We start from the raw sequence: 23,190 nt of genomic DNA, 5'->3' as shown, positions 1-23,190 counted from the left end.
ACGGTACATACATACGTAGAGTGGACGCAAATTTATTCTAGTATAGATAAACTTGAAATGATAACAAATCTACTTGATTGCATGCGCAAAAAGAATGTATTGTATATTATTTAAATTCATTGAATACTATAGAAATACATAAACGGGTACATTTGAAATTATTTCTATCACATTTACTTTATATTTATTTTTTAAGCAGGAGTTTTTTTTTTGCAGGAGTTTAAAGAAAGAGAAAGATAGAGAAGGAATATCACACAGTTTTTCTTTCCTCCCTATACACGACTATCGATATAATCTCGTATTTTCCGTTCGTATTATTACATCGTTACCCGACGTTAATTTACCGAAGAAGCGTTTTCCAGAGTTTTATCGAGCGATTCGTTGTACGCGAATCGTTCGCAGTTATCGCGAACGAGCATCGAAGTCCAGAGTTTTCCATTGGGAAGCAAAAAAAAATGAGAGAGAGAGAGAGGGAGAGAGAGAGGGAGAGAAATACTGAGAGGCCAGTAGCAGCTCCATTGTACGTACGATCGAACGTAACAGATACGTACCATGGCAACATCGTTTTGAAATACGGCGGCCCTTTTAATCCTCGCGAAGCCGGACACACGATAATAAAACAATGAGAAGTACGAATATTAATGACTTTGTATCCATTATTCAACGCGGATGAAACCGCATTTTTCTCGGGGAAACTTTTGCTCGCGAAAGCGTCAAGGGAGAAGTAGGTGGAGTTACCAACTTGGAATACGGAGATAGAAAGAGAGACAAAAATTGATATCGTATCAGTACTATGAAACATCGCGAATCATTTAACTAAATCTTTGCGATATCGATTTAATGTTAACTTTTTATTTTTTTCAATAATCCAATTTTTTTTTGGACGAGAAAGAGTAAGTACGTCTAAAAACAAAGAAACAATCATTTAGTTCCTTCGGTCTACGTTTATTTTTGCGTAAATGGTTAGAGAATCGAATGTTAGGAAGGTGTACGCGTAGGCAGATAGGAATATGTCGCATACCTTCTAACGGGATGTCGTAGCATGCTTGGATGGCAAAATAATCGAGAACCGCCTGTCGCATCGGCAGACAAAAGAGATATTTCACCATCCGACAAATTCCCTCGTTAAATGGGCGCGCGCGTGCAAAAAATAAGAGAGGAAAAAACCGAGAGAGGAACAAAAACAACAAACGCGTCACAGCTTTCCAGTTCTAGCGACCCCTCTTTTGCACCACCTTCTTTCACTCTATCCTCTCATCCCCTTCCCTCTCTCTCTCTCTCTTTTTCTCGTTTTTTTTGTCTCTCGTTTTACGTCCGATCGACGAATCGGAGCGGCCAGATTAAAATCTCATATCGGTCGGTCGTTCCAAATGGCGCGGTAAATATAATAATAATTAATATGCCGTGCTTGGTTCAACGTACCGATTAATTGCGACTAATTATCGCTCACTTTTCGATCTCGATGAGAAAGAAAGAAGCCTGTTTCGTCGTCGGGCACAATACGTTTTGCCTACTCCTCCTCCTCCTCTTCCTCTTCCTCCTCCTACTGTCAACCTCGTTTTCTCTTTTCATACTTTTCAGTCCCATTTGTGTACGCTCTTCTCTCAATTTGAATTCCATTATGATAAAGAAAAAGTGTTATGATAATGACGATATGATTGTTTCCGTATGCAAATAATATTCGAGAATCATCACCGTTAACGTCGCTATTATTAAATTGCAATGTATTTCACGTACATATTATTCAATCGTAATGACTAATGAGTGACGTGCGCGAGGAGAGCGACAATTACTGTGCGAGGCGTTAAAAGTACTTCACCGATTGCCTGAAATTAATGACAACGATAATGATAATAATTACAATACGTTTTCAAAGTTTCGTCTTGCGAATATTAACAGTGATTCTTAGCCAAATGAATTTCGACGAGATAATGATAACTCGTTAATCGACAGAGGGACAGGGGGCAAAAGAAACAGAATTTAATGTGAAAATGTTTATAGAAAAAGAAAAGAAAATAAGTTGAAACAAATAAACAATTGATTGAGCTGGAATTAATCGAATAGTTAAATCGATAATTCATTGTTCTTTTCCTCACTGAAATTTTGACTAAATTAGTATCAGGTTAAAGAGGAACGACGATATCTCAAATATATGAGAGAGAGGGAGGGAGAGGGAGAATGAGAGAGAAAGAAACTTATCGGTGCATTGGCGTTTACCGTTCGTTTTATCGAGGATAATTAATACGACGAACAACTCGTCGAGCGTGGAACAAGATAGCAGCCTCTAATTACGAAGGCTCTTTTCGAAAGAAATGAAACGCGTCTACGAGATAAAGCTATATACTTTATCGTGCCTCCACGTCGTTCCTCGTGATCGCGAAGACGACGAGCAAGGAACGAGCAACGAACGAGCAGTCCGGATCGTCTTATCTTGATACGCTTTCATTGGTGGTCGACACGACAGCTCTTCGATGTCGAAGAAGGAACAGGAAGAAAGAAGGGACGAAAAGACAAGGAAAAACTGACAAGAAAAAAGATACCGAAGGGAGAACAGGAATCCAATCTCCGACAGAAGGAACGATTAGTCAGGGTTTCGATTTGTTTTTTTCTTAAATTTCTTTTTTTTACACCATCATTCGTTTCTGAAGTACGAATGAGAAAGAAACGATCGGTCAAAAATTCTTGAAAGAATCCACACTGATTTCTCGGTTATTCTCGGCGGCATGATTTGTTAGATCCTTTTCCTTTTTTTCTTCTTCTTCTTTTTTTTCATTTTTTTTTTTAATAGTTGGGAATACACCGAAGAAAAAAGCTAGAAACAGAACTGTGAAACTAGTAATTTCCGAATGAGGAATCAAACCGATTAGTCCGTGGTTGTAAGTCTTTTTTTTTCTTTTTCTCTTCTACCTTCTACGATTTTTCTTTTTCCTTTTTGGGTCCCCGTGGACGATGGGAAAACTTGATATTGACTGCTCCAACTCTCTGCTCTCTTTCCCTCTTTCTCCCTCTCTCTCTGTTCGTTCCGGCGTTAATTTTAAAAGTCTCGAACGAGGAGTAACTTTTTGAAACGAAATGACTCGTCGGATGTGCGACAAGATGTGACTCATTATTCGTTTGGAAAAATTCGTTTGGAGATATAATGATATAGATATAAATTTATATAAAATAAATTATTAAATAGTATATTGTATAACTATACAAATTTGCGTATATTTGTTAATATCAATTGACACATTTTTGTTCCCATTAAAAATTCGTTTGAAGAGCAATAATTCATTGTCAGATTAGCATAAATGTTAGTTAGAGATTTTTGGCTGAACATGGACGATATTATTTTTGTTCTTCGACGATCAGAAAGATTAAATTATAGAAGAAGGGAGCATGCATCAATCTTCGTGAAGAGGAAAGTATCGAGTTTCGTGGTCGAAGAAACGACAAGGAGGAAGAGAGAAATAAAGGGTCACGACGACGTTTCTGGACTCTGAGGAATGCAAACGCGTTCGTCGAAAGAGGAGAAGCTGGCGCCTGACGCTCGCGCGTACGCGTGAATACACGCTTTGCTCTCCATCTCCACTGCTTCTCCTTCTTCTTTTCGTTCCTCTTTTTCTTCTTCCCCTTCTTTTTGGGACCGAGCGCACGATAGTTTGTCACAGTCAAGTGCTCGCTAAGTATGCCAGACCATTTGTCTCCGATCTTCTATTCTGGCACGGACGTCATTCCACGCTAGCCGCAAACAGAATTAAATGTTTCTGCCTTCCACTCGTCCGAAAATTTCTTCATCTTTTTTCAAGCTTCGAAAGATAATATTCGTAATACGGATTACACTCGGAGATATATAGAGGAAACGAAAATAATGATTTGCGGAATAATTTTGGTTGTCTACCATAATAAATCAGTTTGCAAAAGGGGTTTTGATTTTGTTAAATTTTTTGTCAAGCGATTTTTATTTGAATCCTCGCAGGGAGGATTCTATCGCACATTCTAGCGCATCGGATACATTTCTTCCCTCTCGCATGGATATTTATTCCATGAACGTGGAGGAAAGAGAAGCTTGGTTATCTTTTATCCCGGCTGATCCTTCGCGCGTATGTAAATCAAATGGGCGCACGGAATTTCGCTGGAAAGTTTGACTTCGAAATGCATTAGCTTTTAAGGAATTAAATCCATCCCCGATAAGTTCTTCCTCCTTTCCTTCCAAACCCGTTTATATCCACCCTTCCCCCTTTCGAACTTCCTGCCCCATTCCATCGGTAAACGCGCGCAAATGGCCAACACACGTCATTATTTTACTGCGAGATACTAATCCCATCCAACCTTATACCTTTGATACATCTCAAAGCAAGCAATGGGGCTAAGCTCGAAAACGAACGGAGAGAGTGAAAACGAGCGTGCACGCTTGTCGAACTTCTGAAAGGGAATACTCTATTAACATTTTCCCGAGACTGCTCGTTTAAATTACGTCTCGATCCTGAAAGACCAGTCTATAATCCCATAATACGTGTTTTTAATGTTTCTTTGCGTCGAACGTTCGAGCGTTCGCTCGAATTTCTTTTCAATACGCCTATAAAAAATAAATTTATAGCCGCGCGCGCGCGCGTTAGCGAGAATTTGGCTGTTAATGCGAAAAAACTGTTGAATTTTTGCCGGGTTTATTGGGGGTAAAGTGATAGAAAAGTCATAGCTAGTGGAAGAAATGAGTGCGTTCGTTGGACAAAAGAAAATTCGGATTCTCTTGGTCGAGAAAAGACGGTAGTGTTCCTCGAGGCTTTTTCTCGGTTGAAAATTCCTACGGGCTCGTTTCTCATCGTCCTTACGGTTACGCGAACTTGCCGCGCCTAGGGACTTTAGTAGCGACGAGTTTTATCTACCGACCACTTTCGTGAATGCGAGAAAGTCGATATAGGTAAGTAAGAAGGGAAAGAGAGCGGCGGGGAAAAGTGTAAGAGTAAAGTTCGACGAAAGAGAGAAGTCAACTATGCGCGAACTCGAGTTTCTCTGACACCTCTCTCTTATCGCGTTCTCACTCTACTCTTCTATATCCTCGGCCATTGATAAATGAGCAACACAAATTATTTCCATCGAACCTTTATATATATAGTATATAGGTATTATCTTTTTATCATCCATTCACTTTATGTTAAACGTATAAATATAAGAAATATATGAAATATTCGTAGATACATTTTTCAAATATCTACTTATTTAAACATGATCATATATATTTCCTGGATACTTCGAAAAAGACGTACGTATATTTTTATCATTCGTCGTATAAAATATTCGGAGAAAAAAGGGAAATGTAAGAGGAAGTATCGGATGAAGAGAAAATAAAAATAAAAATAAAAAAATTGAGCAACATTCATGGGCGAATCGAAATTCGTCTTTCTTTTTTTTTTTCTAAACTGAGAAACTAGGTAGTTAACTATTCGGTGGAACGAATTCATGAGCGCTTTTATTCCGGAAATAAAAATCTCTAGCACACTTGGCACTCTTTCATCTTCCGATGGGCGCGACCAATCGTGAATATTGCTGTGGAATCGAATTTTTTTTCAAGCTCTACTCCGTGAGAGGAATTAATGGGGCTGACCTATAGATAGTCCAACTTATACGACTCCTCTCGACGGAGGATATGAGATTAACGTAAGAAATCGGCTCGACGGAGAAAGAAATGCTCCTTTCTGATTGGATACTCTTTTACTAAGGGCGCCAGTCATTTTACGAGTCCGTTCACTGGAAGAAATAACTTTGACTTGATTTCGCGAATCCTACTTTAGTAATTGCCCTTTTCGCTAATAGTACTTACTTAAAGAGAAATATTTTCTTTTTATTGTTTTAATAAAACAATTGAAAATTTATTTCTCTCAAATTTCGATATAAATTAAGTATGAGCTTTTCGAAGAAGCCAATAGTTTGTAATCGCCTATAAGAACACGAACAAAGAAAGAGAAGAGACCTTAAAAATGTCTGCTTGATGAGCATTGGCTGACAAGATTCTACAAGGACGATTCCCTTTCCCCAAGATATTCTTCCCTCACGTTCGTTCCTAGCACGAACGAGTATTTCTCCGTGTCTCTTGATTCCTCTTCTCTATCGTTACACTTAAATTCCCTTTCCTCTTTCTTTCTTTCTTTCTATTTGTATCTTCGCCATGCTTGCGGCGAAAGAAGGACTCTAGGCACGTCCTACTCCCTCGCACGTATAAAAAAAGGCGACACGAGCCGGCAAAAGAGGCCAGAGCAATCACGTACTTGTGTTTGGAAAAGGGGAAGGAAGAGAAGAAAAAGAGAGAGAGAGAGAGAGCTTCTGGTCGTTCGTTAAGACGCCGACGTAAGAAACACGGACAACCGGACGACAACGGAGTGACAGTAACGTTTCGAACAGTCGTAAAGCGAGCTTAATTAGAGAGACCCACTTAAACGTTTAGCTTCTGCCAAAGAATACGAATCCATGAAGTGAATCACAGATATTTGCTCCTAACTCGAGTGTCGATTTTATTATTTTCACAATTTCGATAATAATTATTACTTCTATAGAAACATTGTTTTCTCTGCATTATATTTGTAAACGGTAAGACTTGCGTTATATAAACACCAGTTATGCAAATCTTCTGTTAAATGAACGTTCTATTATATTCGATTGTTTTATTATACGAATAATATTCCTACTACAGTATTCTAAAGAAATACAAGATGTCCTGCAATTGGTGGTATAAAGCGAGCATTATTATTATGTTACTTATATAAATACTATACGTATATTCTCTCTCAAATGCGTTTATTCAAAATTTCTCTTGCCAGTAATAGAATTTTATTTTAAATTATTCACTCGATATTATTTTCAATAAGATCATATTTATCGATTAGAAGTTTATATCGATTAAAAGTTCTTAACGCGGAAATGTCTCGTCGGAATATAAAAAGAATCGTTAAAATTATATATCTTTGACTTGGAGATATGCTCGTACACTCTTTATTTCTTTATTTCTTTCTTCGTCTCTCTATGCAACCGATACTGTAACAAGCTTACGCGCGAAATAAAGGAGAAAGATAAAAAATGTAGAACGAAAAAAGGTTTTTTAATGCGATAAGGAGTCAGCAGGAGTTGCAAGGAGAGAACCTCGTCGTTCAAGTGAGTCCGAGATAACTGGGACAGCATGTTTATATGCTGTAAATTCGTGGTTCGAGATTAACTTCGCTCGTCGTCACTGCAGACACGCACGCACCAACTAAACGCATACACATTTACGATCGTCTTTAAACTCCACTGACATTAAAGTATATACATGTACACGTATAAAAGGCAAGGAACAAATGAAAAAAGAAAGAGGAAGGAGGTAAAAGAAGGAGAAGCTTGTAATTCGTCACAGATCGCAGGAGGGGTCACGCGAGGTTGCCATTAATATTCGATCAGATAATCTTATTTGCCATGCGATTAGAGCGACCTTTCTTCTTCGGCGATATATCTCTCCAACCAACTTCCCGTCACCATCGGTTCTGACGTCACTTTTCAAATGAACTTCACCGACAAATTTTTCCTCCCTGTGTTCCTCCCACCCTCCCTGTTCCGGACATAAATTTCGCGCTAATCAAGCTCTTTACGATTACGGTACCCAACACCGAGAGAGATCTTTGCTTCTAACTCGTAAGCGTAGGAGGTATTATCAGACGGCCTTAATTTCGAATGAGGTCAGACCAAGGTAATATATATATATAAGCATACTGAAGCATTTTTTTAAGTAGAGATTTACGAAAAAAAAAAAAAGCAAAAATAATAATTTCGCTTGGAAGAACTCGCGGAAGTTATCCAACTAATCTATATTTCGACAGATTTCGTCGATGTTATTTCATTCTATCATGAACTTTGTTCTCCCCGAGTTTCGAGACCAATTTAGGGTTTTTAGCAATATAACGATACTCGTTGAAAGTCCGGCAATTAGCGTAGAACGTACCACGCTAACAATACCGCTTTGTTCGACTTTTTTTTCTCTCTTTTTTCTTTTTTTTTCTAATGAAAGGTAGAAATTCCTCGGAGAATTCCGAGAGAAAGAGCTTCCTCGTTTTCTTCTTATTAGTTTTTTCTTTTTTTCATTTTCTTCTCGAGTCGAAATTATTCTTCGGCATTAACGCGTATCTAGAATATATTTATGTATATGAGTAATTTCTACCGAAACTGATCATTGAGTATTCAAATTTCAAAATTCGATATAAAAATGTTATATGCGTTGCATTTAATAATTTATTAAGTTATATTTTTATACGCTTTTCATCAAATTCAATATTATTGGCGTTCCATTACTACAACGTGCAATGAATTGTTTTGATAATTTTCCCTGATCCAAACGGTTGTTCTCTGCTTTTTTTTTCTTTTTTAAAGAAAATAACTCGCTCAACGTGTACTATTTTATTTCCGTTATGCAACGCAGAATGTCTCCTTACGGTTATCGCGCGAGATGCAGGGGCCTAAAATGAACGTTGGGGCGATTCTCGTATTCCCTTAAATTACCACGAATTTGTCTAAGTTTCCAAGATAAAAATCTAGGAAGAACAAAAAGGAAAGAAAAAAAGGAACGATAGGAGTCCGCGAGACGCGTGGTGTTCTCGGTCCGAATGTAACTGTACTTAACTTTAAAGTGGTTGCGCTTAGAGTCATTACTAAATCTCGTAAATCTTCGAACAATTTATCCGGCGCATTCCGAAATTCTCGAGAGTGCACTATCTCTCGAACACGATGTCCGTAACGCGTAACAGTTTTCCTGAAGCGTATACGAGAAGTTTTGCCCTTCGTACTTCGAGACTCTCTTGCTCTCTCATTCCTCTTTCATTTTCTCTCTCTCTCTCTCTCTCTCTCTCTTTCCCATCTTACAACTATCTGCTTTTCAGGTGACCTTAATCTAGGAAATGGCCACTAAGAGCTACTCTCTACAAAAGCGACTCTCCTCTGCGGATAGAAGAAGACAAAGGGAAGAGAGGTGGAAATGTAGGAACTGCTAACACCAGAAAGTACTAGAAACCTTGGAAACATCTCGCACGTATTCGCATTTTCTTCGGTGAGTATCGAAACGTGCGTAATATCTTCCCTAGGTTCGAAATACCAACGTCAACCTATTCGCTATAGTTTTTCCTTACAAAATTGTCTCACGATCTTAAATAACAAAGATAATTATTATTTTTTATATTTTTTCTATCTCTAATTATTATCCAACGAATATTTACTTTAAGATAATACATTAACGAAAGTCAAAACGATAAAGAAAAAGAGAGAGAGAGAGAGAGAGAGAGTGAAAGAAAGAAAACAAGAAAATCGCATTAAGTAGCTTGGACGGAGTGAGTAAATATTGTGCAGTTCTCTACTGTATATTTTTCCGAAGAAAATAAAAGATTAGAAAGGAAAAATTGTTGAACGATCGCGAACGCGTCGAGCACGGTTCTGTTCATCGACATTTTCTACGGTAAATATCTACCCTTCGTTCTTGGATGCATCATTATCATTTCATCCCTTCCCACCCCTCTTGTTTTTATCCTCGTCATTGTCGTGATCCTTCCCTCGTCTTCGTCGTCGTCGTAGTCGTCGTAGTCGTCGTCGTTGTCGTCGTCGTCGTAGTTTCTTTTCTCGACAAAGCATCCTACATCGTCTAAATCTTCGTCGTGAAAGCTCGAAGCTTCTTACCTCCTTGTCGCGAGTTGAAGGCACCGATGCTTCCTGCGAAGATTAGAAGCAGCACCGGGCTTAATAAGGCTCTCGAGGATGGCTGCATCTTTCTTGTGCTCCTACCGGCGCATGCGCGACAGGGTCCTTCTTCTAGCCTGCTTCCCTCATCACAGCCCTCTCTGTAACGTTGAAAAAACAAAATGGAAAAAAGAATGAGTACCGGGGCTGCTGCTGCTGCTGTTACTCTCGCAAGAGAAAAAAAAAATACAAAAAATAAAGCAAGAAGAAAAAGTGAACAACGTTTATAAAGTTAATCGAGGACCTTCTCGTTTCTACTTTAAATGGAATCAAGTGAGACAGTTTACTTAAAAATCGTCTTCCTCGTTTTTCAAGAGATTATTGCCTTTTATTATTTTAAAATTCAACTATTTCGCGTGCGTGATTTAAAAATAAACATATATTTCTTCGAAATCGATGAAATCTATTATTTTTATCGTAAATCCTATAATCAAATTTTCGATTGAAACCAATAAATAAGAAGAAAAAGCATATGATAAAATCAATATTTGATATTTTCGATCGTTTCATAGTTTGTACAATAACCACATTCACGCTTGCCCGCACGAATGCATCGAATGCACGTTCTTACGATCGTCGAATACGACTGGTATTAGCGTATCGCCGAAGATGGCAATTAAGCCTTTGTTCCACTGGCTGATTGCAATTACCGTTGCGGAAAGCGATTATCCGCGTAATTTTTGCCTTTGTAATTTCACTCGAGGTAGAGGCTCGGTGATTAACTCGTTTTCCATTTTTTATTTTTCATTTTATTTTTTCTACCCTCTCTTTCTTTCTTTTTTTATCTGTTCTTCCTCTGCCAATCCGGTCAAGCTCGCATAGCAATTCGATTTTAAGTTTCCAGGAGCGTGTAATTTAAAATGTAGGTGGGCAAGAACCGAGAAAAAGAATATGAGGAAAAAAGATAGAGTCAGGCAGACATGCAGTTAAAGAAAAAGAAGGGAAGGCCAGGGATAACGTATAAATGTAATTATCATGATGGAACGAGTGTGTCATTGTGGTGCGTATAGAAACGCTCGACGTTTATCCTTGCTCCTCTCTTTCCATCTTTCAATCCCAAAAGTGGAATTTTCATTTTTCTGAAAGCTTCTTCATTACCCCACTCTTACGAATTCGTTAAATTTTACATCGACTTTAAACGTGGCCTGCTTAAATTAGCAACCACGGGACGAAGTCACGTAAGTACTTCACCACTGAGAGCCAAGAAGAGATCAACATATTATCCTGCTACGATAGGATCTAATATTATAGAAACAACTAATAATTAATTTAGAAACATTCCGAAATGTGACATTTACACCTTCATCTTTTAGCTTTTCCAATTGAAACAATTTCATAGCAATAATAGACTACATTAAACTACTATGAATAGAAGAAACGGGAATCCTTGGAGATGAGAAATCTGTAGGCAGAGTATGTAGGATGATTAGGAAGCTTTTCGTCAACAATTGAATGTCGGAGAAGACCAAGACTCGGTTGTCCAGTTGTACCACGAGAGGAAAAGGAAGAGATGGTAGATGCGGTTGTCGTCGTCGTCGTCGTCGTCGTAGCTGTAGGTGGAGGTGGTGGTGGGCAAAAGAGAGACAGGGGGAGGGGCGGGAGGAAACCGACGGTGGCCCCGGGGAGCGTTGGGTTTCCATTATGCTAAACCGCAAATGGAGTCCTGCGATCGAGTGTCTCTCTGTACCACCCCCGCAGGCGCGCACAATGGCGCTCGGAATAAGGCTCCTAAGGTGTAATGTTACCCAGAAATTAAATTTGCTCGTTCGCAGCGACGACGCAGCGACGCAACGAAGGAAACGTCGGCGGCGTTCCGCTGCCTTCTCCCTTTCTCATTCCGCTTTTATTTCTTTCCTTCTTGTTATTTTTTTATTTGCCTCTCCCTCTATCACTCTTTATCTATATCTCGTTCCCTTTCTCTTTCTATTTATCTCGTTCTCTCTCAACATCTTCCTTGTCACCTGGCACAAATGAACTTCGCCGCAGCGTATCGTGGCTGTTACCGTCGTATATATTCTCGAGTATACCTACATTTGTATATATATACACCATAGAACGGTGTGTATATATGTGCAAGCGAGAAACAACTCACACGTGAACACTACTCGAGAAAGGACTCCCGTGACATTTGATCTTTTTACGGTAGAGTACTCTCTCTCTCTCTCTCTCTCTCTCTCTCTCTCTCTACCTTCCTCTTTCTCTTTTACTTTTTTCTTCTTGATGACGATTTTTCAGCTTCCGACGTGAACCAAGACCCTTTTTCGAGACGTCCGTTCGATAGAGAGACTTATATCGTGATGGGATTTAAATCGAGGTTTTCTTCGAACGACTTTTCTTCCCTCTTATTTTTTTGCCGATTGATCGACAAACGAATTTATTTGATATGCTACAATCGTTGCTTCTTTTTTATCTTTTTGTCTTTAATAACAAATACTATTTTGACGAGTAGACGTAATGGATATGTTTGGAAAAGCTGATTCTCCGTAGCTTCGGACGATTTCAGCCCTCGAGCGTGCAGGCCAGGTTGCAGAGGCTTTATTGCGATCCTGCAAGCACGGCGAGAACGAGATTAGAACCGATTCGGGGGCGTATCGTCTTTCAAATTAGTACCAAGCTCATCCTTGTGGTCCGTTTCTCTGTGAAGAAAGCAACCAAGATAAAGAGAGAACGAGGAATGAAAGAGAAATGAAAGAGATGTAGAAGGAAAAGGGACAGCAAAATTAAGCTCGATGTAGAGAGATTTGTAGTTTCTCTTTGTGAAATATCCATCATGATTTTCTATCTTCCTATTTACGAACAATACTCTCAACTTCAATATCAGCGACTCTTCGAACAAGATCAAAGATTTATATCGTTCTGTTCGGATCGGTATTAAACGCGTAACATAGGAAACAAAAGGAAAGAGAAAATCTACGAGAAAAAAGAAAGATGAAAAATAATGGACGAAAAGAGGAATGGATATTTGAAGGAAGAGAAGAGAAGAGAAGAACGAGAAGCATCGTCGATGTCTTTCCAAGTCAGGGTTGCGTCAGGGGCGGGGGCGGGGGAGGATTGTAACGTCCGTCTGTGGCTTCTCTCAGTAATTAAATTATAATTAAGCTGGAATCCTTTGTTCTCGTGTCGCCAGCCGATAACGCTTTCGTCTTCTCAAATAATGTCTGTTACTCTTTTTTGGGTTACGCATATAATATAAGAAAATTTAATTAAACTTGACATTATGTGGATATTATTAAAATCATTCTAATGATTTAATATTACATAAAACTGTGATTGAAATAAATTTTCTTCTTGTTTTTTATTTCTCAAGATTTGTGTCGCATACGCATATATAGAATTGTTCTTAACTCTTCTCTTCTACCGAGGAAAGATCGTAGCGAATTAATTCGTAAAGACAAGAACTAATTGTGTTGCGTACTACTCGAAGAGAAACTACGCGGTAGAAGGAAGGTGAGAGAAGGAAGAAGAGAAGTCTCTAAATCATCTAACAGTTTCACGAGATTAAAAGGTCGAATAAGAAGAAGAAAAGAGAAAGAGAAAGAGAGAGTGAGAGGAAAGAAAGAAAGTAAGGAAAAGACCGGATGAAAATCTCTGAACCGAAGAAAGAAAATAAGCGAGTAGCTAGCAGTTAAGAGAAAAAGCATAAGAAAAAGGTATAAAATGTTCTATAGTAAATTCGCTACTTGATTTGCAACTCGCGTTCTCGCGATTTCCTAAGTTACGATGCTCTAGGAAAGAGCGTTCTCTTGTCCTGTTTGCTATTTACCAGATAAACTCGAAGAATTATGCAGTCGGACGTTCGTCTCGACGTTGTTTCGAAGAGGAAAAAGCTAAGACCTAAGAAAATTCATGTCCTCTTTTCTTCTCGAAATGCATTAATCCGATATACGTAGGAATAAGTCTGAAAGAATTTCGAGAGCCACTTTAGCAAACCTATTCTGATTTCAAGATACGGAGAAAAATCTGCAAATTTATAGAAAGAAAAAAAGAAAGAAATGAAACACGCGGAAAGGAATGAAATTTGATAAAATCTTTAACAAATTTTCCAACGCGCAGTATAAGCTTCTTTTTGATCTTTTTTTATTTATCCTTTTTTGATAAAAGACCAACGGAGAATTTAATGGCCTGTTTGCAGCAATTTTTCAAACTCATCGTTAAACGCTACTAATCTTGATTAAAATTAATATGTAAATTTTTGTCGAAGATAAGAGTATTTTTAATAATTAACGAAAACGAAGTTCTTGGCTAAAGCGAATAAACGAACAAGCGGGACCGAGTAAAAAAAAGGCAAAGCAGCAAAAGAACAAAAGGGAAAAAGAAAAAGGACAGAGGGTGTCTTATCCACCGGGAAATTTGCACACTTTTGCTGGTTGAAGCACGTCAAACTCGGTCCGTTCTTTTAATCTTAGCGACGCGTCCGGAGATCGGCCATTTGCCAGACGAGATTGAACATTCGTAGCGTTGATTCGCCGGTTATTATGGTCGACGCGTATGGTGGGTGTCGGGAGAACGGGATGGCAAAAGGCGTGGTCGCAGGGTGGACGAGAAGAAAAAGGAAGGAGGAAGCAAACTCCCTGGGAAGTTTGATGAACGATCGCGAGAAGCCAAGCCACGATTGCGAAAGCGTTAGCTCGCATCTTCCAGATCGACTTTTCCCTCTCGAAAATACGATCTTAGGAACTTTCTTGGCTTGGAGATCTTCGAAATCGCGGCAGGAGCATTTCTTTTAAGGATTTCGTCCAACGTTCGCGATCGATTTTAGCGAGTAGCACGAGGTAAAAACTTTGGGAAATCGTGCTTCCTAGAAAGCTAGTCCTTTCTTTCTTATCTTATTTCCTTTTTCTTGCTCATCCTTCTTGGTCGTTGACCTCGTAAGAACGAACCAAGGTGTATCGTTTCTCTTGCTCCCCTTTTTCTTCTTTATCGAACAATCCCTCGCGTAAATAACTCGTAGGAAGACGTTAGAACTAAGATAGACGGTGACGATAATGATGATTGACGGGTGTACCAGGAACGAGTCGCGCCGAATCATTACTTTATCCTATTTTCTTCTTATTTCTTGTTTACTCTTTCATCCTATCAAATTGATATCGATAACGGATCGATCGTCTTGCTCTATTTTTCATTAATTAAGAAAGCCCGTAACTTGCGTATGAATAATTTAGATTGCGATTAAATGTCTTTACGTAGGTAGATAAATAAGTGGAATAAAAACCGTCTGAAATATGGTCTTTGAGGATGACTCCCTCCAAAGAAGGGATCTAAAGAGATCTCGTCGAAGGAAACGAGCATTAGCGCAAAAAGGCGATTTACCAAGGTACCAAGAAAATGAATATGACGGGGAACGCGAGCGACGCTTTGTCCATTACGTTCCATCGCAGTTCTCGTACGATTATCATTGGACCTCCTCCTACGATGTGGAGGATGCCTTTCGCTACCTCCGTTGGTGCCTTTAACTGGTAGTTAGCTTTGGATCTTCCCATTTTCCCCATTCCCTCTTTCGCTTTCTCCCTCCTTCTATTACACATTACTCGAATTCAGAGACATTTTCGACGATTTGCTACACGCGCAGAGTTTCCAAGTCCCTCCCTGTACCGAGTGTAACAACGAGCAATGCCATCCACGTCCCTCTCGTCCCTCTCGTCCCTCTCGTCCCTCTCGCCCTTTTCTCGTCTCGCCGCGGGGAATGCGATTCTCCGTGCCGCCGCGTGGAGCCAATTACTACGTAAGAAACGTTAACTTAGTTTGTCAAGCAGTTAACAGGAAGCGACCCTCTCCCTCCCACCCTTTCTCTCTCTATGTCTTCCGGCTTGTCCCTCCCTGTAGGTAGGATAAGGTGATAGCGAGCGCCACGGGAGGAAGAGATATCGAGTTATAGTTGGAACCGTCTCTCCCCGCCCCTCTTCATCCCTCCTCCGTTCGTTCCGCGAATACGCTCTTGCACAAGGATACAACGACGACGACGACGACGGCGACGACGACATAGAAACATAACGTAAGAGGAGTTCTCGAGCAACCTGAAATTCCAGGATCGACTGTTCAAGTTCTGACAGTTCGGCGCGAAACTAACCTTAACCGTTCACCTCGCGCACGCGTATATAGTTATGTATTTGTCTATGTATATACACTTAGTTACTTACAAGCGTGTACCACGGCTCTCAGTAATTTCTAAGCAAAAGAGAAAGAGAGGGTGTTTCCAGAGAACGCGAGGAAACTCTCTCTCTCTCTCTCTCTCTCTCTCTCTCGTAACCGAGTCGACCACCGCTCGTTTCGCTGGCATCGATCGTACTGAATCATGCTCGATATTATGCACCAGAAGGATCGGAAGTCACGCCATTTCTTGAGAGCTTCATGTACCGAATCCAACCCCCGCCCCCTTCCGAACGACGTGCAATCGAAGAAAAGCAGGTTTTACTATTGTGCGCGTGAACGGTAACATCGATTTTCGATTCAGCGAAAGGGAAGAATTTTCTTGACGTATAGTCTATCAAATATATACGAGTGTTGTTAATATTATAAATTATAAACAATATTTAGCTTGCCGTCAATGCGTTAAATCACAACGTTCGATGGAAAATTATTTCGAATAAGTTTGACGCGTTCATAAGGTTTCCCTGGGATTCGGTAAGATCGACGAATAGTTTGGGCAACTTCGAAGTTCGTTAATGGACAAACTATTTTAATAACATCGTATTAAACTTGGAGATTTCGAAGCGAAGCTTCGTGAGATTCTTGACGAATTTGCCTGGATATAGATTTTTTCTTTTCCATTTTTCTCCTCGCATCGAGAAATATATATTAAATTATTAATCACGTAGGTAAGAATCGAGCGTGTATGAAATTAAGACGTAAAAAGAGTTTGCTGATTTTTTCTTTCCACGAACAAGATATCACGAGAGGTTTGCGACGAAATATAAATCATGCAGAGCGTCGGCTTGTACGCTTTCATTAAAGAGATTCGAAAAAGATAGCAGTGGTCGTAGCTTTAAAGCTAAACTACCTACTAACGAAGTATCGCGTGCGAGATTGTTCAAAGTATCCACTGGTCGTGGAATAACGCGTGCGAGTCGTGCTCGTATAATCGAAATCGGTTCCTCGAGAATTTCTCATTTTCTTTCTTTTTACCTTTTGTCTCGGCTCACTCGAGTTACGAGGTGTCGTTCGAACTGTGTTTGTTGTCCGATCGGACACGAACGAGCCAACGACAAGCGATCCTCTTCGTAAACTCGCTGGCCAATTACGTCTCGTATAACGTGTAGCATTGTTGTAAGGACGAGTCAGGTGATATATCCCTTTAGGATATATCGACGAAGTCAAGGAAAAGAAGAAAGATATATATCCTAGCACGGTTGCAAACTCATTCGAGTTATAACGATTGCCGTGGTCAGCACCTAGAGACAGAGAACTTTTACGAGAGACCATCGACTCGGTGTCTTTGTTACCGTGTCTCTGTTAACTCCTATGAAATGCAATAACTATCAACACCTAAGTGAATTTTCTTTCTTCGTGAACGTTCGACTATGTTGCTTGGATACCGCAATACTTTCAACGAAACTCTTATCGACAATAATAAAATATTTGACCTATTTCGTTTTATTATAAACGTTGAAAAGTTTCACGATTTTCTTATTTATTTGATATCCTATCAAAGAAATTAGTGCTTCGCTATAAACTGAAAAGATCTTTTATTTTTTTTTTCTCCAAATAGTATCGGATAAGCGAATGTTCAGCGAAGAATACGTAACCGCTGTTTCGGTTTGCGAATTGCAAGCAGCAAAGCACGAGCCGGATAAAACATAAAAGCTTGCCGCGTAAACTTGCCCGATGAAGCTGTACGTGCACTTGTATAATCTTACGCGAACGTATAATTATGCAGCTACGGACTTTGCGCGGCCTGAATTGCGGAAGCGCGTAATGCAAAATCGGTTCTACGATGGAGCCAAGCGGCCGACTTTGAATTTTAATACGCTCTGCTTGCCCACGGATGCAGCGTAATAAGGCTTTTCCTCGGTTACGTCGGGAAGCGCTACCGTTTACTACAAAACACGACCTAACATTTCATGCAATACGATCGAAGCAAAATGAGCAATGAAACTTATAGTCGTTATATAGAAAAATACGCGGAACATTCAATTAACGCAAATAATTTCTATTTTATTTCGATAATTAAACAATTTAATTATATTTTATCGAATATCAATTGCAACAAATTGTCAAGAAAATATTATCGAGTAACGTCGTATCGAATTAATCAAATTTTGATATCGTTAACATCGTAGTGTTAACAAAATTTCAAACTCTTAAACAAGACTATTAAAAAACCATTTTCTTTGGTTTCCTCAACGAGAAGACAATTAAGAGAATAAACGTTCAACTGTAAATCTTGTCTATTTTCGTCGTATTCATTTTCGTTTTATTCCTTTTCTAATCTCTTTTACGAAAGATTCCTTAGGAACGAGCGTTCAACGATTCACGAAAAAAACGAAGAAAATTTATTTCGAGCTCGTTAGCCCATCCCGAGACGCTAATTTGGACATCTGCGTTTAGCTTGCATTTAACTCCGACGTTGTTGCAACGGACGCCCTGTTTTCGTAATGTCGGAGAAGAAAATGGATGGAATTATTAGTCGACTACGTTTATATATACACTATAGATTCGCGCGTGGGCAAGAGCTAATAGCGTTAACCGTAACAATGACTAATGACGCGGTCCGGTCATTCGCAGGACGCACACGAAGGGTCCGTCACCGTAATAATCTTTGTTTTTTCGGAAGCTGCTCGAACCAATGGGCAACGATGGTTAAAGGTTCGCGTGTGTAGGTAGAAAGGGGTGTTAAGAATATGATGGATAATGCTGCACTTCCATAGAAATCCGCTGGAATTGGTTGAAAGCCGTTTGCGGCTGAAACGGTGGCAAATACTAACCGGATTATTTCCATAATGTTGCTTACCTAACATTATTTGTTTTTTCTTTCTAACCCCAAAGCAACTTAATTGAGCTAACGTAGTTAGTTAGCACTGTAACTAGGTTCTCCAAGAATATCTATATGCATATTATATATTACCAGGCATCGCGTATATCATATTATATTTTGAAGCCGCGCTAGTTTCTCGACCAACTTACAACCCGTTCGCTTACCTAGCCTTACTTTTGCGAAGAAGAAAATTCTTGAAAATTTTCTTCCCTTTGCTAAAGTAAATTTAGCCAATGTCGGAAGAAGGTAGAAGAAAATTTTCTGGTTTATCTTGGGAGAATCGTGAAAGTTTCGACGAACGTTGCATTTCGAAGCAGGGAAGGAAGAGGATCGATTGGAATCGATGCGATTAAGATTAGAAGTTATTTCATTTGTTGACATAGAACTATAAGTTATAATCATTTATAAAGTTATTACACATTAGAAATAATGAAAAAAGAAATATATGTAATACTCTTATATATACTATTCGCCATACGTACTCGTTCATCGGATACAGTCAGACTGCCCGTGAAGAAATTTAATGCTTAATCCACTGGATGGAAGTAGTGCGAGGCTCGGAGTTGTTTTGAAACTCGTGGAACGTGCGTAGTGTACGTGTCCGTTGTTTTAAGAGAAGGTGTGCGGATACGCAGATTTACGCGAAATAACACGTACGCTTCTGAAGCCGGGAAGCATCGTTGGCAAGAGAGAAGGGAATAATGAAAACAGAGGGAAGGAAAACTAGATACGAGGAGCTAAGGCAAAGTCTTACGGGGGTAGCTAGCTAGCTCGTGAACGGGATGAAAGGGGTGTAGAGGGGATTTGAAGGAAGTCGTGCTAAGCAACTTAGATTAGTTCAATCGACTGGCCTTCTCTGGCGAACCGCCAGGCCAAATTGTCAAGAGAATTGCTCTCCGGTTCTTGCTATATCCCTACTACCACTATACTTCTACATACTTCCCGTACCATCTCGCATCTTTTTCCTTCCTCATTCTCGTCGGACACGATCTTCTTCTTGAATACGTGAAATAACATTAACTTTGCCATCCTGGAAAAGGAATATTAGATAAAAGTCAATCACGATTAGTTACGTTCCCGTAGACATATATTAATAACGTACAAAGAGTTCCTAACCGAGCTCCCTTCCGAGCTACCTCCCGAGCTACCTACTAGTTAATTCTCTCTCTCTTTCTATCTTTCACATATTCATAAGATTGACTACTCGTTCCCTCTATCTGTCTCTTTCTTTTCTTCTACCCTACATAATACGAAATATTAACTTCGCGAAAGTTTCCCTTAACGTCTCCTCGCGGCTCTCGCGACTCTATTTCATTTTCTTCGCAAAGTAAAGAAGAAGATTTAGTAACGTCCCAACGTGTCCACGAATAACGAATCAGAACGAAGATTAATCGACTCTGACCGTGAATATCCGAGAATAATACTTCTCCGAGGTAGTAATGACTCCGAATCAACCATTCTTCGGTATAAGTTTTTCAAGTTCTGTGAGACGAGATAAATGATTATATTATGATATCAGGTATATTTACCTTCTCCTTCTCTCTCTCTCTCTCTCTCTCTCTTTCACTCTCTAGTGTATACATAGATCTACTTTTTCTCTACTCAAGCGTCGCGATCGACGTTATAAACGTATAATACCATGTGCTCTTTCGTTTTATTGGATTCCGTGTAAGGGCGGTGTCGTTTTTCCAGGTTAGCGGCCGGCGAAGAACCCCAGCCGCGTCCTCATCTATCATCCGCCTCTACCGTGTGCCGAGTCATTTAGCAAACGTCTCCTCGAGATTCCATCTTGCTGCACCTGCGCGCTCCTTCTTCCTTCCTTCCTTCTTCCTTCCTTCCTTCCTTCCTCCTTCTTTCCTTCCTTCCTTCTTCCCCCTTTTCATTCGAATGATTCTCTCGTAATCGTGCTTCTCTCTCCCCTTTCCTAAACTTTATATTATCCCCTTCATTTTTTCATTTTCTTTTCCTTTTTCGAATACCATGCAAGGATGAAGAGATTTTCTTTCATCCGAGAATCTTACGTTCCGTTACGCGATAAAGTCAACTGCCTGATTTCACGATAGAATTTTTTTCTAAAAACAATTCAATTCGATGTATTTTTATATTTGAAATCAGCAATCGGACGACTCTATCTATCGAGAAAATAATTTTCGAATGTGAAAGGACAATGGCACATAGTCGTATTTAAAATTTTATAAAGAAAGGGAAAGAGAGGGGATAAAGTTTTCCGGATCGTAGCTCGGTAAGGTCGAATCCCTGAACGAATAACCGAACGAGGAATAACCTTCCTCGGCTTAATCCGGTTCCTTCGAGCACGATTCCAGTTTCTTCTTTGAACGATCGATGCTAAGATCCGCTCCACTGGCTGTTAGTCCAAACGACTCTCTCTCTCTCTCTCTCCCTCTTTCTCTCTCTTTCTCTCTCTTTCCCTCTCTTTCTTTCTCCCATCATATCTCCTTTGCTCGCTAACGAATCCTGACCTCCTTTTGTTCTCTACCATTCTACATCCTCGTAATACATTGTCCTACGATGTCTGCATTGTCTCGTGGACTCGGCCACGAAACGGACGACGTACCTCTTGCCATTTCTCTCTTCCTCTTCTCCATACCAACGAGTCAAATCCTTTTACGAATGATGGGAGTACAAGTGCACGAGAGAAGGAAGATTCGCTACGTGGACCAGTGTAAACTCGGTTTACTTCACATCTTCCTTTACTGTGTTTATCTCTTTTTAGCTGTATACCCTTTATTCTGTTTACTCTCTATATATATATATGTCTAAAGATATCGATCAAGAAACGTGAAAGCGTTATTGCCGCTCTTCTCGAGAAATTTCGTTATCTTTGCGATATTACTAAAAGAAAAAGGGAGAGAGAGAGAGAGATTACAAAGTGGCGCCTTGGTTTTACGTTTATTACGGATAAAGAAAACGACCGACGGACTTTGAAGAAAATGTTCTCGTGAACTTTATCGTAATAGCTATTAATTTGAAATCTTACGCGTGTAAAAATGATATTACATATCCTAAGACCCGTCGAACAGCATTTATTTATCAAAGCGTCTTGAACAAAAGTATCCCGTTTTTCCTCGCACAATCAGATATCTTCATCTTGGCGAACTCTCCTCAGTGATGAACTTTTACGACCTTATCGAAGACACAAAAGATCAAACGGAAAAGGGAAGCAAAGACTCGACGTCTTGTTGGTGAGTACAAGAAAAAGAGATAGAAAGACAGGAATAAAGTGATAGGACTGTAGTAACAACTAGAGAGAAAATGAACGTAGGGCCAACGTAGGGCATCCTGTAACTTCATCGCTAGTCGAAATCCTTATCTGTCCGGAGGGTTAATCTCGGAGAATCCCTTTCGCTCGGTGTTATCTTCTTTAGGTCGAAAACCCCCACAGTATCTTCAACACGAAGACCACGTAGACGCGAAGACGGTAAGAGTTCGCAAACGCACCAACACGAACGACGACAACTTTGACGCCACAGCCGCCGCCGGCAACTTTTCAACTCTTCTCAATAAATCTTGCTGCTCTGCCTTTCCGCGACTCTTCTTCCTTTTCTTTCGCTTCTTAGTTCTTTTCCTTCTCTCTTTCTCTTTCTCTCTCTCTCTCTCTCTGTATCACCGAAACGTCGTCTCAAACTGTTTCCTCTCTTTTCTTCTCGTTCCTTTTTCTTTCGAATCTTCATTTATAATATATAATATAATATATAATATAAGAGAAGAAGAAAGAAGATTTATAATATATACTACACTAAAATATTATAATTTATAAAACTTCGAATCGAAAATTATAACCGATATAAATTAATAAATTATCTTCGTGTTTTATTTAAACATTTCGTCGACGAATTTAGAATACTTTCGATAAAAGTATTTAGAAACACCCTACGTACTCTAACACGCATAGAGAAGAACATGTATTATGCAAGTATGCGACTACCGCTGCGTGGCCACAACTTTTTATCCTTTTCTTTTTTCCATCCCCTTTCCTTTCCTTCTCTTCTTTTTTCCTCTTGTCCTTCTTTCGTTTCATGGACCAACGTGCTCGACTACTTTTCTTCTCGTCTCTCTTTTTTCTTCTCTTTCCTGGATCCTTCTTATTTTGTCCTGTTATAGCGCGGCGCACGACCACTGCTGCACCAGCACTGCACTCTCAACCTAGTTTCGAATGTCTCGCTCCTCTTATTTCTTTCTTTCTTTCTTTCTTTCTTGCTTTCTTTCTTTCTCTTTTACTCTTTGTACTGTGTAGAAACGTATATACATATCCTCTTCTTTCTACGTGCACGATAGAGTTAGATGTTTTATAAGTGGCTCAACCAAGAGTGCTGACCGCGATCATGCGGTCTCTCCTACACCGACGACACGGACTTTTCTCTACTTTACTCTTAGCGTTAACGCGACGTTCGCTAAGTGACTGTTTTTAAACATTAACATTTTTGTTCGAGTGTCCACGAGAGAGAGAGAGAGAGAGAACGACGAGAACTCGA

At 39.7% G+C, this 23,190-nt stretch overlaps 1 protein-coding gene across 11 annotated transcripts in view; it reads right to left on the bottom strand.

Annotated features, from left to right (window-relative positions):
- The window catches only part of LOC122526224, a 218,115-nt gene that overhangs the window by 85,262 nt on the left and 109,663 nt on the right, over window positions 1-23,190 (bottom strand). For all 11 annotated transcript variants that reach the window (XM_043649484.1, XM_043649482.1, XM_043649481.1 and 8 more), the window contains one exon: window positions 9,667-9,827. In XM_043649484.1, the coding sequence (XP_043505419.1) occupies window positions 9,667-9,754 (88 nt within the window). In that variant the 5' untranslated portion in view covers window positions 9,755-9,827. The remainder of the gene's footprint in view (window positions 1-9,666; window positions 9,828-23,190) is intronic.

This window comes from Polistes fuscatus, unplaced genomic scaffold, assembly GCF_010416935.1.
Source record: "Polistes fuscatus isolate 324 unplaced genomic scaffold, CU_Pfus_HIC Scaffold11, whole genome shotgun sequence".
In the NCBI taxonomy this organism is placed as follows: Eukaryota; Metazoa; Arthropoda; class Insecta; order Hymenoptera; family Vespidae; genus Polistes; species Polistes fuscatus.
Note: the sequence above shows the minus strand (reverse complement) of the source record. Positions and strands in the feature narration are given on the sequence as shown.